This window comes from Pelophylax lessonae (genome assembly GCF_965119305.1).
Source record: "Pelophylax lessonae genome assembly, chromosome: 8".
NCBI classification, from domain to species: Eukaryota; Metazoa; Chordata; class Amphibia; order Anura; family Ranidae; genus Pelophylax; species Pelophylax lessonae.
Window position 1 is genome coordinate 262,776,648 of NC_138775.1, and position 18,480 is coordinate 262,795,127.

The 18,480-nt window shown below is 43.4% G+C and overlaps 1 protein-coding gene across 1 annotated transcript in view; it reads right to left on the reverse strand.

Moving 5' to 3' along the window:
* The window catches only part of AK5 (adenylate kinase 5), a 374,733-nt gene that overhangs the window by 292,090 nt on the left and 64,163 nt on the right, over window positions 1–18,480 (reverse strand). The window contains exons 4-6 of the mRNA XM_082266224.1: window positions 16,814–16,983; window positions 16,613–16,726; window positions 1,872–2,063 (exon numbers count right to left, since the gene is read on the reverse strand). Of these exons, the coding sequence (XP_082122350.1) occupies window positions 1,872–2,063; window positions 16,613–16,726; window positions 16,814–16,983 (476 nt within the window). The remainder of the gene's footprint in view (window positions 1–1,871; window positions 2,064–16,612; window positions 16,727–16,813; window positions 16,984–18,480) is intronic.

Genomic DNA, 18,480 nt, shown 5'->3' on the forward strand with positions numbered 1-18,480 from the left:
AAAGGTATGATACCACAGTGTAACGAGAATTTTCCTCTCGTGCTCCTTTCACTAGGTGAAGTGCAAGCTCACCTCCATTATAGACCCCAACAGCCAGTACCTGGGTTATTAGGCTTAACACACCGCACAGAACAGAACAGATTCCCTCCAGATGAAGCCACGTGCATCAGTGGCGTAACCCATAGAGGTTGAGCCTGGCGGCAAAAGTTTTCACTGGATCACGTGAGAAGCTGGATTTTATTATATGCTTGCTTTTTACCTAATAAATGTGAGTGCATTTTATGAAGTGGGTTATGTGTGGTGTGTTGAGCCTAATAACCCAGGTACTGCACTATTAGAGGCTGTTTTTTCTGTTTGTTGCCTATGACCTATGTGTGAGCTGTGTGGAGCCATCTTGGAGAGGGAATTCCATCGTTCCTAAAGGAACCTGAACACCAGAGTTTGGCCCATCAGATTGATCTGCGTTTATGCTTTGTTGTGGTGTCATCCCTATGAAGTACCTTATCAAATAGAGACTTTTTTGATTGCACAAGCTATAAAAAGCTTTATTATTTATTGCATTGGCCTTTTTTTGCATTATGTGTTTGTTTATGGATTTAATTTGCACTGGCACCTTATAAATATGAAACACTTACCTATTTAGTCATTTTTTGTCACGTTCTAGTTAATATTTTTACGTTGATTTAGAGGCAGCGTTATCACAAGTTTTCTTTTTAAATATGGGTAAAGACAGACTTACACAGTATGAACAAATAAGGAGGAACATCCTCCACAGTCAATCGTAATAAATATAAATACAACACAGGAAAAGTTCTGGGGAGATCCCCGTAGCTAGCAATGCAAACCAGGACAACATTGCGGTTGGTCCCGGACACACATAAAAATCGAAAGAGTGTATAGGGACACGTCAAGAAAGAAAGAACAAAAGAAAGGAAAGAAGAAGACAGTGCAAGGGCGAGATGAGAAGGGAAGAACAGGGACTTGGCATCATCGGGGATGCCAGTCAAAGCCAGCTAAATTGGTTTCAACACTAAAGCTTTTAAAAATATTATGTTGATAACTGCTTCTGAAGAGGCTTCCTCCACCTGGTGGTTGGCGGAGTCATTAGAGAGAGAAATAGACATGTGGGTAGCTTGTTACCACAATCAACAAGCTCTGCATTGGGTGTCGTTCTTAAAAACAAAGGGACGAAGATCATATGAACCCCTTCCTACTTGCATTATGCTAACATATTTTGGATACAATTATGCCAAATAACACTATTTGTTGGGAATTAAAAAAAAAAATAGATTTTGCAGTGCCCCCTCCCCCCCCCCCCCCCCATGCTGATAGGGTTACTTATTTATTAAAATCTAGGGGATAAGGAATGAGGTGTAATACTGGAGCTTTTTCTATAAGGCACTTCGAGCCATGGTCGCATGATGGCGTCATCAAGTACAATGCAGGGCAAATAGCCATGCATTTTACGTGGGGACAATGAGGGATTGTCCATTAGCCGGTGCAAAAGTGAATGCCAGAGTGAGAAGTGAGGCAAGTATTACATCTTATTCTTCATCCCCAAGAAGTATTGAAAATGTAATCCTTGAGTTGCAAGAGATGTTGTTTTGTTGTTGTAAGCCCTGAAGCTGGGCTTTAAATGGCTCACAGTTTTTTTCATTTCTATCATGCATACCCTTTCATCTCTTTTTGAAAAATGATATACAGAGAACAGAAGGCATTGCAAAAGTGGAAAAGTAAAACCAAATTTAGGAGCCAAAGCTCAGGGTGGAGGATTTTTTTTGGTTTTAAATAGTTATTACTTAGCCTTTATGTCAACGTTAAATATTAATTAGAACAAATTAGAAATGTTTTGGAAGATTGTGGTTACTCACTGTGATCACTAGACCTTTCTCCTGGAAGTAGTTGACCAGAGGTACAGCATTCTGTTTAAAGTTTATTAATCTTCTCTGTATCGCCTTAAGGTTGTCATCCGGACGCCCCTGTTGCTCTGCTCGCTTTAGCAACCTTTCCTTCAATTTGTGGTTGGCGCAGGCCAAAAATACCACCAGATCCGGCGTGCAAATCTACATATGGATATAAAAACAAATGGAAATGTAATAAAATGTAAAACATACTAAATACATTAGTAACCTATTTCATTTATATTTTTTGTCACGTTCGTTTTCAGAACAGTAAATGTTGTAGGTACACGCCAGTCAAAATTGAAACGAAAGAAAAAAACTACTTTTTTACCCCGGTACTGCTGTAGTGCACAAGTCCACTGAATTACCAAGTAAGTAAGTAAGTAAGTAAGTAATCTTGGTGACCTGGGAACTCCTGCTGTGATGCAGGAAGAGAATTCCCAAGCACACTCTGCAGGCTTCCTCTAAAGGAAGCTTTGTGAAGAAAAATGTCAGAATTAAAAGTTTTTCATAACAATTAGTCAGATTCAAGTTTGCCTTGGAAGTTTGAATTTGATAGGTGACACAAAAAGCAGAGGGGGAGTTGCACATGACAAGCCTCAGGAACTACATATCCAGGTGCTGTCTGGGTTCTGCCTGCAGGAGACAACAAGACAACAAGTTAGTGCCGGTGCTACCACTAGGCAATCTAGGCAGCCGCCTAGGGCTCACTGCCACCTAGGGCAAAGCCATGGCCAGTGCCACATTCCTCTTCTATCACCTCCTCATCCCCAATGGATGTCACCTCTAGAGCCACCATCTCTCTCCCTCCAGCTGAGATCCTGGCACCAGACAAGGTCATTCACTGGATGATGGAGATCGCCACTCGCTGCAGCTGAAGTCAGCCCTAAGCCTCCAATCGCTGCCTGTCATTGCCCACCAGCATGGAGCTTGGGATGGAGAAGTCAGTGTGGCCGGTCTGCCTGCGGAGGAGGAAGGGGAATGCCCAATATGGGGGACTGTGCATGGGCTACAAGCTGAGATAAAGGAGTTCAGGCGGAGAGGTATCTGGAGGGCAAGCTGCGCCTGCCAGGCCCCCTCTCCTGTCACTGACCTGCAGTGTGAGAACCGGAGGTTGTGGGAGCCGGTGGATGAACTCTGGAAACACTGGGCCGGGTGGTGGGACTGAGCAGGGATGGACAGACCAGGTACTGTGTCCAGCAAGGCAGCTCAGATCAGTTCAATGAGGGAGCAACACACATCACAGTGGAGTATAGTCTACTCAGAGCAGGAAGGGGGGCAGTTTGTGCGGGAAGGGGGTGTAGGGTTAAAGGAGGGCAGTGTATACAGGAAGGGTGGTGTAGGGTTAAAGGGGGAAGTGTATACAAGAAGGGGGTGTAGGGTTAAGGGGGGCAGTGTGTGCAGGAAGGGGGGCAGTGTGTACAGGAAGAGGGGTGAAGGGTTAAAGGGGGGCAGTGTGTATAGGAAGGGGGTGTAGGGTTAAAGGGGGCAGTGTATAAACAAAGGGGGTATAGCATTAAATGGGGTAAGTGTTTGCAGGAAGGGAGTAATGATAAATGAGGGCAGTGTGGGCAGGAAGGTAATGTAGCATTAAAGGAGGGAAGTGTGTACAGGAAAGGGGGGCAGTGTGTACAGGAAGGGGTGTAGGGTTAAAGGGGAGCAATGTGGAAAGGAAGGGGGGGTGTAGGATTAGAGGGGACAGTGTATACAGGAAGGAAAATGTAGGGTTAAAGGGGGGGCATAATGTACAGGAAGGGGGGCAATGTGTGCAGTTTTTTTTTGGGGGGGGGGGGGTGCAAGTAGCTGGTCTTGCCTAGGGCACAAAATAGTCTAGCACTGGCCCTGCTTAAAGTGCAAGTTCACCTTCAGGTATATTTTCCATAAATCCCCCTATGTAATTTTATATTCAGTGAATATAAGAGCTCCTCCTGTTGTAAAAGGTAAAGGTCCTCCCATTACAGAAGCAGGTGTTGAAAGGCCATTCCAGAATAACTGGTAGCCCCTCAGAGTCATTCAGACTGTTTGTATGTAGTGCGTGGTTTTCTTCTCTGGCTAAGTTCAGCTAAAAAAGAACACCAGGCATGCAGTTTGATGGGTCCAGGGTGACCGTTGGCATTAGCAACTCACGGTTCTTTGGAGTCCTATAAAAACGCTAACGACTCCTCCCCTTCCAAAAAAAAAAAATGAGCTCCAAACTGTGCTGAGGCGTTGGGTATATGGTGACTTCCATGAGGATCATGGGTCCTTGATGTTTGGACAGTCCCAGGCAATCAACGGGCATGCATAGATACTGCTAACTTGACAACCTCCAGATCCTCCAGACCAGCAGAAACCAGGTGGTTAATGCAATTGTCATGATCCAGTTGATAAGAGAACATCTGGAAAAATGTCATTTGCATTTGTGAGCCATGGCAGCACCTGAGTTGAATGTGGCTAAGAGCACCACAGTAGAAGTTAGGCAAAAAATTAGGCTTTCTACTATGTGGCAACAGTTGGGTAAAGACCAATTTCTTTTCAAGCAGGACTGTGCCCCACATTTAAGCCCATAAAAGGCTTGTTATTGCAGCTTTGCTGAGGAGGAACTAAGTAACGAGGACTTTATCCTGACCTATAGGACGCCTTTCGAATTGCAATGTCAACTGTAAGCCAGATCTTCTCATAAACATCAGTACCTATTTTAGCAAATGCTCTCTTGGCTGATTGGGCACAAATTCTCACAGACACACTCCAAAATCTTCAGGAAAGCCTTTACAGAAGAGTGGAGGCTCTTATAATCTCAAGGATGGACCAAATTAATACTTTAAATATTTTTTAATTGGACCTTATGTATTCATTGCATGACAGTATATAATTCTGTTTTTTTTACACCCGAAGATGCCATCGTGATTTGGTATTTTGGAATCCACTCATGCTAATTAAAGTGACCCAGTTATCTCTCAGATCTACAAGGACACCTTTAAATTAGGAACTAATGATGCTTCAGTATCACAGAGCGCTGCCTGGGGGCCACTATGTGTTTTTTAACCTCTGTGCTGTGTACGCTGTCTGTGAGCAAGAACACCATCCTGCATCCCAGACTGTTTATTGTTTAGCCACGACATCCAAGCTGTAAATCTTATTCCTGCACAAAGAACCTCTTGGCCTAAATACTCCCTGAGCATGAAAAAGGTTTTCAAATCCACTTCTACACACAAGACATCTCAAGTGGAGGGCACCAGCAAACAGATAGCAGACAAGTAGGAGAGAAGAGAGCGAGAATGGGATCTAATAACATTATACAGGATAGCGAATATAATGGGATCTAATAACATTATACAGGATAGGATATAATGGAATCTAATAACATTATAGAGGATAGGATATAACGGGATCTAATAACATTATACGCGATAGGATATACTAGGATATAATTACATTATACAGGATGGGACATAACGGGATCTAATACCATTATACAGAATGAGATATAATGGGATATAATTACATTATACAGGACAGGATATAATAACAATATAAAGGTTTTGGATGATTCATACTTCTCTGCAGAAAATATTATATCATGTCTCCAAACCTTCTAGGAAGGGAAAGAGCTATAAAGTGTTATTTGCTAACATATTAACCACTTAAGCCCCGGAAGATTTTACCCCCTTCCTGACCAGGGCCTATTTTGCGATTCGGCACTGCGTGACTTTAACGGACAATTGCGCGGTCATGCGACGCTGTACCTAAACTAATTTGACGTCCTTTTTTTTCCACAAACAGAGCTTTCTTTTGGTGGTATTTGATCACCTGTGCGATTTTTTGATCATGCGCTATAAACAAAAAAAAACGTCAATTTTGTAAAAATAACAATATTTTTCACATTTTTTTATATGAAATTCCACAAAAAAAATGTAAAAATCAAAATTTTTTAACATTTTAGGCCAATTTGTTTTATGCTACCTATGTTTGGGAAAAAAAATCTCAAAAAGCGTATTTTGATTGGTTTGCGCAAAAGTTATTGCGTTTACTAACTAAGGGAAAGATTTTTGTCATTTTTGTTGTTTTTTTTAACGAGCAATGGCGGCGATCTGCGATTTTTTTTGCGGGACTGCGACATTGCGGCGGACAGATCGGACCCTTGACTGACATTTTTGACACTTTTGGGGTTACCAGTGACATTACTGCAGTAATCAGTGCTATACATATGCACTGTTACTGTAAAAATTACACTGGCAGTGAAGGAGTTAACTTTATTGGAGTGGGAGGGGTTAAGTGTGTCCCTAGGGGCGTGTTTCTAACTGTGATTGGCTGTGGCTACTAGTGTAAGAACAGAGATCAACGGTCCTACATAGTAGAACCGTGTGATCTCCATTCTTACACAGGGAAGAATGACAGGCGGCTTTGTTTACATTAGCCGCATGCCTTTCTTCCGGTGTAACGGAAGATCGTGAGTGCCCGGCAGACATCGGGTCCGCCGGGCCCGTCCGTGACCGCGGGGAGCGGGAGCACGCCTCCGGCGGCGCGCGCTCGCTCCCTAGAGCCTCACAGGCTAGCGACGTAGACCTACGTCGCTTTGCCTGTGAGGGGCTGACCGCCGCAGTAAATAGTCATGCGGCGGTCGGCAAGTGGTTAAGCTGAACTCCAGTCAAACAGCTAAATACACAGATAAAATACATTTATAGGAGCTGTTTTACTATATAAGATATACACAGCACAGGCCGGAAGACTTGATTTTTCTATGTTACAGTTAAATAACACTAAGGCTAGGTTCACACTGTGGCTGCAATTAGATGCAATTTTCAGTGTGATTATGTATTGCAATTTGATTGCGTTTTTGACATTTTGGCTGCGTTTAATGCCTCTGTATTTTTGGGCTTTGGCCAACCATAAGCAAAGTCACTGCTGGGAGGAGGAGCAGATGCATCTACTGAGAAAACGTCAACGTGCAGTTTTTTTTTAATATAATGGGCATGAATTAAAGTGATTGTAAATGATCTTTTAAAACAACCTATTCAGTTTAAAATAAAAATGAAGGCAAAGGCAAAACATTTTTGTCTAGATTTATACAAATATTCTAAATACCTTTTTTCCCTTTTTTAAAATTGATCACATTCTCTCTGCTCTCAGCTCCATACGAGCTGGGGGGGGAGGGGAAACGGCAGCACATTGAGCTTCCCAATAAATGGCTGTGCAGCGGGGGCATTTCCGAGACAAGTCTGATCATTGGAGGAGAGTACACTGAGTTCCCAACATAGCTAGAGAATGGACCACAGTGTGCTCTCCTGCTTAGTGTGGTCAGTTTTTAACAGGAAAGCAGAGGAAGATTAGGGATTTCACACAAAGGAAGCAATACAAATAGAACAGGATACTTTCTCATACAAGTACATGGTGCAAAAAGCAAATATAAGGAATATGAAATGTTGGCGTAACAAATGCTTGTATCCACAGTGCATAAAGCCACAGAGGTCCACAGGGGTTTGTTTTAAAGATTATTGATTGCTTGTTAAGAATATGAAAATGTAGATTTGATGACAATTATTCATGACAATGCTATAGAGTTCTGTAATTCTAGTTTCTATAAATATTGTAGCTTCTGGCCTGCAGTACTTCTTGCCTGCTGTCTTACTGAATGAGCAGTCATTGCTGATGTTTCTTACAGTATCCCTTCCTCTGCCCAGCTGCCAGTCTGAGGAGTGGCTGTGTGCAGAAATAGAGAGATGGCCACAGGATAATGACAGGAGGGCTGCACTTGCAGCTGACTGTTCCCCACCCACCACCTGGGACAGCAGAACACTAATTGGCTGCTGTGCGGCCTGGGAAAGCATAAAAGACTGCTGAGAGTCATTTGGAGCCATGGGGGATGTAGTCTCCATGAGACAACTCTCTATCAAACCAAGGACTGGATAGGACAACGAGTCCCAGGAGGACAGAAATTTAAGAAAGAGAGAAGCCAGGGCTTGGGGAAGTCTCACGTGGGATGTCGTAAGTGACCAGAGACTGGGCTCCCCAATTAGAGAGCTGCCTCTCATGTGTGTTTTCAGCAGTGTAGGCGAGAGACTGGGCTTCCATACCTGCACTGAGGGCACAGCTGATGGAAAGACCCAGTGAGCTTGATGAAAAGGCTGGATATGTAAAAGATTGGCATTACTGGGTTCTGAGTCACCGCCAACACCACCGGTTTCAGAAGCCAGGGAGCAGAATGAGGTTTAAAGTGTTACCAAATCCAGGAGCCTGCATTCACTATATCTGGTCTTCTCCCACAGTACACAAAACATGGAAATGCAATTATTTTAGTAAATACAAACTGCTAAATACCTTTTCTCATCAGCGGTATATAGCAGTCTTACCACTTCTATCAGTGTCTGGTTGAAGCTTGTAGGAGGAGTTTTCCTTCTCCTCTGACTGTCCTGTGAGGATGCAGGACCCCTGGCCCTCTGTCTCGGCAGTGCTGATTGGCCCTGTGCTAATCACATGCACCCCCCCAGAGAAAAAAACTCTCTAGCTATTCACAACAAACTGAGCATGTGCAGACAGGAGATGGATTGGGAGACTGTGGAAGAGGGGGAGTATCAAACAGCCTTTTTACCCAATGTACAGGATTAACACCTTCCAGTGAGTATAACAAGCATGCTTTACTGCATATACAGACTTATTTTACTGCTGTGGGTTTACTAACACTTTATTTGCAGACTGCATAGTGGTAAGAGGCTGTGGGCCACAACTTCATTTCACAATTCACCAACTGCATGGTGGTGGTGGGCCATGGGCCACAACTTCTTTACGATAAAGATAAAAAGACAAGGCGCCTCTAAGTGCAGTAGGCTCTGAGTATTTATTAGGTTAAAAGTATAAAAGCACTCACATTTGGTAAATATGACATGGGCATAGCAAAGATCTGTCTGGAGTCTTCCTATCCGCTGTGCTGAGTGGTCGCAATGGGGACTTCTCACAACTTCTTTACCCACTTCTTAAAGGGATAGTGTCACTTTGTCTTGGGAATTAATTTGGGTATTTATGCCCTATACTGTGGGATCTACTAAAACCTAGGTGCTTCAATGCAGGAACCTTTAATAGTACCCTGGCCAATGGGAAGGATTTTAGGAGTCTGAAGGTAACTTTAGCTTCCAGTACCACCCTTTTAGTTAGGACCTCCTAGATTCAGGGGTTTGGGTGTATAGACACTTAAAGAGGTCTTCTTGTTTGTGGTGTTGTACAAAACGGTTATCTGCCATTGCTCATTGCTATTGCCATTCTGTATGTAACTTTGTGGGGAGCATTGCCAGAATTGTCATTGTCCCTTTGAATCAAGGGACCCATCCATCAGTGGCTCCTTCGGGGCTAAGTTCTACAGTTAGCCATTTATTGAAAAAAAAATAACACAAATACTGCCACTAGGAAGACCAAAATATAGGATTCCCTGCATAATTCAAATTTAATTTTGCAGAGAAGAGACCAGCTGCCAATATTTAGTGACCTCCCATGATAATTTCAAACCTTTGAGTGCCTGGAAGATAGTAAAATATCTTCCCGATTCCCCAGAATGCCCTTGTTGATCTCTCGCAGCACGGATTGTAAATGACTTCACCAATTGTTAAGATTCAAGGCACATCCCCAGAATGCAAAGACAAAAAAGAAAAAGCATTGCTTGGCACTGGCAGGCTGGAATGAGAATCAGTAAACCCATTTATTGGCAGAAAAGTGAGCTCAGTATGCTAAATGCAGACAGCACCCCTTGTGCTGTGCCGCAATGACGATTATGAGTTGGCACATTACAAGCAGGACCACTTGGTGCTTCCCTGTCATTTTCTACCAGCTACAAGTTCTTGCGTCTGCCCAGAGTCAGGATTTGTGTTCCACATTAAATTACCCTTCATAATAAAACCATTAACTGTTAAGTCTATTTCCTTGCATGCTGCTTAATAACAAGTCATTGTTTGTTCATTATTAACAAACAGATGTTTTCGCCTGGCTGATTCTAAATAAAAGCACATAAAAATGGATTTCATTGGTGGCTCTTTTTTTAGCACAAGACAAATGAATTCATATGGAATAATGCCTCCCCTGTGGTAAATTATGAAAGAATATGGTATTCTGTGACTTTATATAGGTCTGCACATCAAGGGAATCTGATATCTGCCAAGTTATAATCATCATTACTAATATTTAATAATAAGACCTCCTTCCCGCAGGGTGTACTGCAGTGTACACTCATGCAAAGGCTGTTTTTACTAATATGAGGATCAGGGCAGCCATCAGAAATTTTGGGGCCCCTTACACAGCTTTAGGCCTGGGCCCCTCCGGGCCTGACCACCAACATTCTGCAGGGCCCGCCCTCTGGCTGTCCCACCGAATCCTTCAGTGCACCCACTTCTATTTTAACACTCTTACAACTTAATATATGAGAATGAATCAGACATCCCCATATATTTAGCAAAGAGACATCCCAATCCAGTAAAGAGACATCCCAATCCAGTAAAGAGACATCCCAATCCAGTAAAGAGACATCCCAATCCAGTAAAGAGACAGTCTCATATTTTCAGCAGCAAGACATCGCAATCCAGCAAAGAGACGTCTCTTCAGCTGCATCGGCTTACTCTGTAGCCACCCTGCTTTAGCAATTGCTAGTTACTACAGCAGCTACAACTCAGTCTTGTTGGTTGGGGCCTGCCAGGTGGGGCCCCTCAGAATGCCAGGGCCCCCTACATGTGTATGGGCTGTCCCCCCCTGATGGCTGCCCTGATGAGGATGCACAGGTGTTCTGTAGATCCCCGTGCAGCCAGTTTCATAGCTTTAGGCCCCTTGACGGATGAAAAACGGACATCAATGTATCTCTACGTAAAAACGGATGACAACGGATGATCATCAGTTAACATCCGTTTTCATCCGCTTCTGTCAATGTCCGTTTTTTTGAACGGATGAATGCCCTATTTTTCATTCGTCAAAAAAACGGATCGGACGAAAAACGGATGACAACGGATGAAAAACGGATGACAACGGATGAAAAGCAGATAACAACTGACGAAAAACGGATGACAAATGACGAAAAAACGGATGAAAAACGGATGGAAAACTGATACATTTTGACATGACTGAACTGATGAACTGAACAGACCGTATGTGTGAAAGGGGCCTTAGGCCCCTTTCACACAGGCGGACCGTTCAGATCCGCCTGTCCGTTTTTTCGGCGGATCTGAACGGTCCCCCCATGCATTCTTATGGGGCATCGGATGTCAGCAGAGACATGTCCGCTGACATCCGACCCAATCCGATCCGTCAAATCTGGACGGATGGAAAATAGGGTTTCGGATCGGATCGGATGGCATCGGATGAGAACGGACCGACGGTCCGTTCCCATCCGATTTCCCCCATAGAGATGCATGGGGAACTGACAGCTGTGTCTCCGCACACAGCAGGGAGACACAGCTGTCCTCCTGCTGCTCAGCGGGGGATCGGCGGCTCGATCCCCCGCTGAGAAAAACGGACTCCGTCCAACGGACGGAGTGTGTGAAAGGAGCCTTAGGGTCACAGCAGCTGCACAGACACAGCCGCTGATCCCAATTTGACATCCAGGCAGGTGCAAACCCCCGAGCATAGACAGTGTGAGGTTGGTTTACTAAAGGCAAATGAACTGTGCACTTTGCAAGGGCAGTTGCTCCAGAGCTTAGTAAATGAGGTAAGGATTCGCTTTGCAAAGAGTAACCAATCACGTGCAAGGAAAATAAAAGAAACAGCATTTTTGCTTGCGCATAATTGGATGATGGAAGTCAGCACAGTTTCTGCACATTGTCTAAGCTCTCGAGCAACTGCATTTTGTAAAGTGCACAGTCTATTTGCCTTTAGTAAAAACAATAAAATAATTGGCGCAAGGTGAGTTTGCTGTATCAATAGTCAAATTGGGGGGGGGGGGGGGGGAGGGTAGCAGTATAAAGTGAATTGTCCTGGAAATTGGCTGAACTTTCTGCCCACTGTAGTGGCTGCTTGTTGAAGAGTTAGAAGTTACTCTGGAAGTACAAGAAGGAGAGAAAACACAGCGCCTTCTAAGTGCAGCAGAACAAAGTTTTTAATGGGGTAATAAAAAACGTAATCACAAGGTAAGCTTATTTAAAAGCATGTGGAGGCTTGTCTCTAAAAACGCGATACTAGGGGTCCTGGATGGCGATTCTCCCACTAGTCCTGTGGGCTTCCGGGTTCCTCGGTGCTAAATGAAGTTTCCGGAGTCCATGGAAAGCTCAGGGAGACTGTTCAAGGGGACTGTGATGTCACTTCCTGGTTGCGGTTAGACAGCGTGGACAGTCTCCCTGTGCATTCCACGAACTCCGGAAGCTTCGTTTAGCACCGAGGAACCCCGAAGCCCACAAGACCAGTGGGAGAACCGCCATCCAGGACCTCCAGGATCGCATTTTTAGAGACATGCCTCCACATGCTTTTGAATAAGCTTACGTTATGAGTATGTTTTTTATTACCCCATTAAAAACTTTGTTCTGCTGCACTTAGAAGGCGCTGTGTTTTCTCTCCTTCTTATTTGCCTTTAGTAAATCAACCCCTGTGTGTTCAGGTCGTGCCCCCACAGGGATGTCAAATTGTGCAGCCGCTGCATTCCAACAGACATCAATGCCTGCATGGGGAATCACAGGAATGCATCCCCTGTGCAGGTGAACACAGCCCTTGCATGGGCATATGCTGTAATACACTCCACATGAGCAAGGCCCAAAGGTTGCAGAAAAGTAGGATTTTACAGGTGTCCTTTGATCCAAACAATGTGGCAGCTCCCAAAGTTCAAGCAGAAGGGCCTACTCACTAAGCGAGTCTTTTTTGAGACATGGCAATTGTTGAAGCAATGCTTATGGCTCAGGACCTGGAAAGTCTCCTGTGGCTAACTTTTTACCAGAATGGGGACTGAAAAGCACCTTATGCAGATCCAAATGCCTAAGGGTCACTTCTAGGGTGCTGCCACAAGGCCCAATGCATCAGGGGTGCGGTGATGGCCCTCCAAAAGCCAAACAGAGGATAGACTGCATAGGCTGGGTAACTGCCATCGTAGAGACCAGTTCTGGCACCAAAGTAGAGAAGAATATTGATTAAAAAAAAAACATTGAAGAGAAAACTTTATCAAAAATAGGTTAGACTTTTCCCAGCAGAGCTAAAGAAAAGGCATCCATCCATGCTAGGACACTAGCAAAACATTGTAGGCATGCAGATGGTAGAAGTTATTCTGGGCTGGCCTACAGTTCTTCTGTTTGCCAGTATCCATTACTCCTGTAGATAGCAGTATAACCCAAAGGTGAAGACTTGGGTTATGCGAGGTGTCTGTCATTGGACAAGAATGAAATAAAAGTTACTGTTGTAACACACCTCCTCGTGTTCTCTAATGATAAATCACAGGCTAATGATGCACCATTTATCATGTGGTCTCTGTTAATGAGGAAAATAACAGTCCAGACAGAGCCCCATACTGAGTGCTGTACAGTACAGACCTCAAATTTAGCAGAGACCATATAACCCAGTGGTCTCCAAACTGCTTGCCTTTATCCAGCACTTAGGGCATAATTCCTCTCAATGATGCCAACGATGGCGCACTATTCCTTCTGGTGACACAATCGATGGCGCACTATTTCTTCTGGTGACACAATCGATGGGGCACTATTCCTTTTGGTGACACAATCGATGGGGCACTATTCCTTCTGGTGACACAATCGATGGGGCACTATTCCTTCTGGTGACACAATCGATGGGGCACTATTCCTTCTGGTGAATGGGGCTTATTCCCAATATTGATACCAACAATGGGGCACTATTCCTCCTACTGACCCAAATTATGAGGCACTATTCCTCACACTGACACCAATGATGGTGCACTATTCCTCCCACTGACAACAATGATGGGGCCCTATTCCTCCCACTGACACCAACGATTGAGCACTATTCCTCTCACTGACACCAATAAATGGGCACTATTCCTCCCACTGACACCAATGATGGGGCATTATTCCTCTCACTGATAGCTATGTGATGTCATTTTATTTCTCCAACTGACCATCAAGCCTGAGGCACTGTTTACTCCCAGTGATGCTGGAGTATTTTCTGCTCCAGCTTCCAAAAGCTGAGAGCGCTGATTGGAGTGTTCTGGTGGGCGAGCCCCCACTAATATCGAATGGTTAGTTAACCGCCATGACTGGGTTGCATGAAAAAAAATTGTAAGTGTGTACCAGACTTTAGGCTTGTTCTGTTTGACTCGCTCAGCACCTCATCGATTAATAAAATGGATTAAATGCAAGGCACTTTGTGAATGGAGAAGGTGTGGATGAACGGTACAATATGCTCTCTTGAAACAGAGACTAATTTTCTCCTATGGCCAATAAATGTCACCTCTTCATTCAGGCATTTTCACTTTTCGATACAATACAGGAGTTGTCCTAAGCAAGGTCTTGTTTTAGACATTTGGTATACAGTATGAGATCCAATGTTAAAGCAGAACTTTAGACCTCATGCACACAGGGCTTTTTTACAGCTGCTTTTAGGAGCGTCAGATGTTTTGTTTTTTTTTTGCAGCTTACAAATGCCCCCCAATGTTATTCTATTGCCTCATGCACACATAGGCTTTTAGAAGCTGTAAGTGGCATAGGCGTTTTAAAGCTGTAAAAAAAAAAACAGAACCAGTGTGTTCTGGAGCAGCAGCGTTTGGCTGTAAAAAAACCTGACGCTGCTAAAGGCTACTAAAGGCTGCCTACAGCGTTAGGCCACATCAGATGTTTTTAAGCTGTAGTAGTTGGATTTGAGGTTGGAAAATAGAAGAGGGCAGAGAAAGGCTGCTAAACATGGCTAAAACATGCATTAACACCAATACAAAACACTTCTAAAAGCACGTTTTTACAACTGCTTTTTCAAATGCCCTGTGTGCATGAGGCCTTACCCATAACAACTTGTTTCTTGCTGGAGGCTGCCATTTTGCTGTAGCCCAGAGTCCCCAAACAGCAGTAAATCATAAAGTGGAACTAAACCCATTGATTTAACGATTTCAAAAAACAGTTACATTCCTGGAATGCCAGGATTGCTAACTGTCACATTTACTTGTGTCCTCAACTAAACTGTCAAACCATCAAATGGCTGGTGTCATAACTGGTCACATGTGCAGCACTATGGCAGTTGCAGTTTAAACAGAAGCAGCTTCCTTGGCTGTAAAGGATAGGAGGGTTTAATTCTGTTTTAGGCCCCTTTCACGCTTGGCCGACCTGAAAGTTGCGTGACTTTGATGCGACTTGAAGCAATGCTTGTGTAATGGACCTCAAGTTGCATCAAAGTCAGATCAACTTAGTGCAGAGACTACTTTGAAGTCACTGCAACTTGGAGTCATACAGATTTGAACGGTACTCATTGGAAATCATGGGGTACAAAGTCATGTGAGTCATTTGCAGTCCCAAGTCGCAGAACAAGTCGCACAAGTGTGAAAAGGGCCTTAACCTGCTTAGCGGTGTCCCCGAGCGTGACTCGGGGTGGATTTTTCATGCTACTATCGGTATCCCGAGTCACGCTCGGGGTAGATGAGCAGAGCGTGCAGCGCTGTCTCTTACCTTCTCCTGGCGATCCAGCGATTGATCTCCCATTGCTGTGATCGCCAGCCGAGATCCCCGCCGCTCCTCCGTCGGTCTGATGACTTCCTGGTTCCGTTCCCTGCAGCAGCAATGCTGCATGTGAGCGGAACTAGGGAGGGAAATTCAAACGTTGCACAAAACACAAACACATAACATTTATATTATATATATATATATATATATATATATATATATATTATATATATATATATATACACATACATATATACACACACACACACACACACACACATATATATATATATATACACACACACATATATATATATATATATATATATATATATATATACACACACACACACATATATATATATATATATATATATATATATATATATATAATATATAACGCATGAATTATAATCTAATCAATAATATAATTTTATAAATTATATTATTGATTAGATTATAATTCATGCGTTTGTGTTTCAAATTTATCACATCTGGGATGTCTACTAGACTCTTGTTTTGGTCAGGTTTAAGTCAGTAATTACTAAGAATTGTAGGCCTATAATACATAACGCCAAATTTCCATGCAAAAAATTGTACCACTTTTGGTACAGAATTCCTGACATAATCATACCGCCAGGGAAGTTAAGGCTGTTAGCAGTTCGGCCTCTACAAACTTAGCAGTGCCTAAAAATGTCTAAAATTAGAGGGCAACTGAGCAAGCATATGCAGAAAAGGGTGAAACAGAGTATTACTGGATTTTAAACAGTATAGACACTTATTGTTAATGTTTTACATAGCTATACCTGCAAAATAGGCCAGCCTAAAGTGATCTAGCAGGACTTAATTTTCTGACTAAAGTTCCACTTTAAGTTGTTAAATAAAGTCCTACAAAACTCTTCATGATTCGAGCATGTTCACCGTAACAAACCAGTGCTATAGGAAGTTGCATCCACCAACTGCTTATTACCTGCTACTAAACAATGCTCTACAAAACACCAGTGCAAACTAGTGAAAGCCTATCATTAGAGGAAGATTAATCTTACATTCCCCTGTTGGTACAGCAGTTACCAGAGCTGAACTGGAGATGCTGCAAATTGCTTCCTGCGGAGAGACTCCAGGCAGAGACAAAGCTGAAAACAATGAGAGGATGAGAACAGTGCTTACTTGATCCTCAAAGGACAGCGCTTGAGCCACATCGCGAGGAAAGCCGTCTATAACGATCCCCTCCGAGTCGGGAATTTGCATTAATTTCTGCTTTATTTCAGTAATTGTCGTTTCCTGGAGGAGAAAAGGGAAAGGAACATTAATTGCTGGTGTTGTTAATCAGTTAAGGTTAAGTGAATCGCAGAGGTGAAGTCGCACTACCTGTGGCGCTAATTCCCCCGTGGTTATTATCTTGGCGATTAGGCTCCATTTTCTGTTGCTGCTGGTGTTGTGGATCTTTTTCCTCAACAGCTCGCCCACTGATATGTATTCAAAGCCATAACGGTCCGCTATTTTCAAGCTCTGAGTCCCTTTCCCACTGCCAGGCCCACCTAGGGGTGAAGAAAAATAAAAAAAAAATAAATGTGAGCAATTAGCCACGCAAATAGCAGGCAATTAACTAGGAAAACGGCATCTGCTGCTAAAATAGTTCTCAGGAAAATTGACAAATAATAATTGTTACAGCAAGCAAAACCTAAAGCTGAACTCCGAGTAGAAGTAAAAGACACACATTATTGCAGCTAGGTGTTCAATTAAACAGAACTCCAGCCAAAAAATAAAACAACACGAGTCAATTAAAAGATTAAAATAACAAAATCAGTTTTTACTGCAATATTTATCAGATTTCCATTGCAGTCCTTTTTTCTGCTGCTAGATGTCCTCAGTCTGATGGCCAGCATGATTCAACCCACTTCCTTTGAACCCAGGTCATCCTGAACCCGCCCCAGCCTGTGTCATGATGGTAAAAAGCGAAGTAGCATAATGCTGAGTTTATCTCTCTGTCAATCTGCCCTCTACTCCAGTCAACAAGCTCCCTCCTCAACTCCAACCCTCTCATCCCTATTAGTGATCAGTAGCGATATTGGTTAACCTCTTTCCCCTTGTATTGGTTGTTGGTGTCAGAGCTGCCCCACCCTGCCCCTTTCTCTCCCCCCCCATACACAAACACATTGGTGGGAAACAACTGTGGTAATTGGCTCTCCCCCATAACTCTCCCCACACACTGACCCACTGCCCCTCCTGCCCACCCCTTGTCACTTGTGAGCAAAGCCAGGATCTGCACAGACACTGACAATAACAAGTGTCATATCTGAGCCATCATCTCTCATCCAGAAAGTAGATGTGATCCTGGGTGATGCCTGAACAAAAATAATCATATCCTTCTGGAGAGGGAAGCCGATAAAGCCAATAAAGACATTGTTGGGGAAGGGGGGTTACTTTTATCTCTGTGGCAGTTGATAATTACCTGGAATTGTTACACCAAGACATTACCTTACATGCATGCACGTATATTTCTAATACAAGGTCAACTTCAAGATCTTAAAAATCTTGTTTCTGTGTAAAGCTTGTAATTACATACACTATATTATGCAAGGTTCATAAAGACATGGATAAGCGAGTTTGGGGTGGAGGAACTTGACTGGCCTGCACAGAGTCCTGATCTCAACCCAATAGAATACCTTTGGGATAAATTAGAGTGGAGACTGCAAGCCAGGCCTTCTCTTCCAACATCAGTGCCTGACCTTAAACATTTCCATAGACACACTGCTAAACCTTGTGGACAGCCTTCCCAGAAGAGTTGAAGATGTTATAGCTGCAATGCGTGGGCCAACTCAATATTGAACCCTACAGACTAAGACTGGGATGCCAATAAAGTTCATGTGCGTGTAAAGGCAGGCATCCCAAAACTTTTGGTAATATACAGTATCTCACAAAAATGAGTACACCCCTCACATTTTTGTAAATATTTTTTTATATCTTTTCATGTGACAACACTGAAGAAATGACACTTTGCTACAATAGTAATGAGTGTACAGCTTGTATAACAG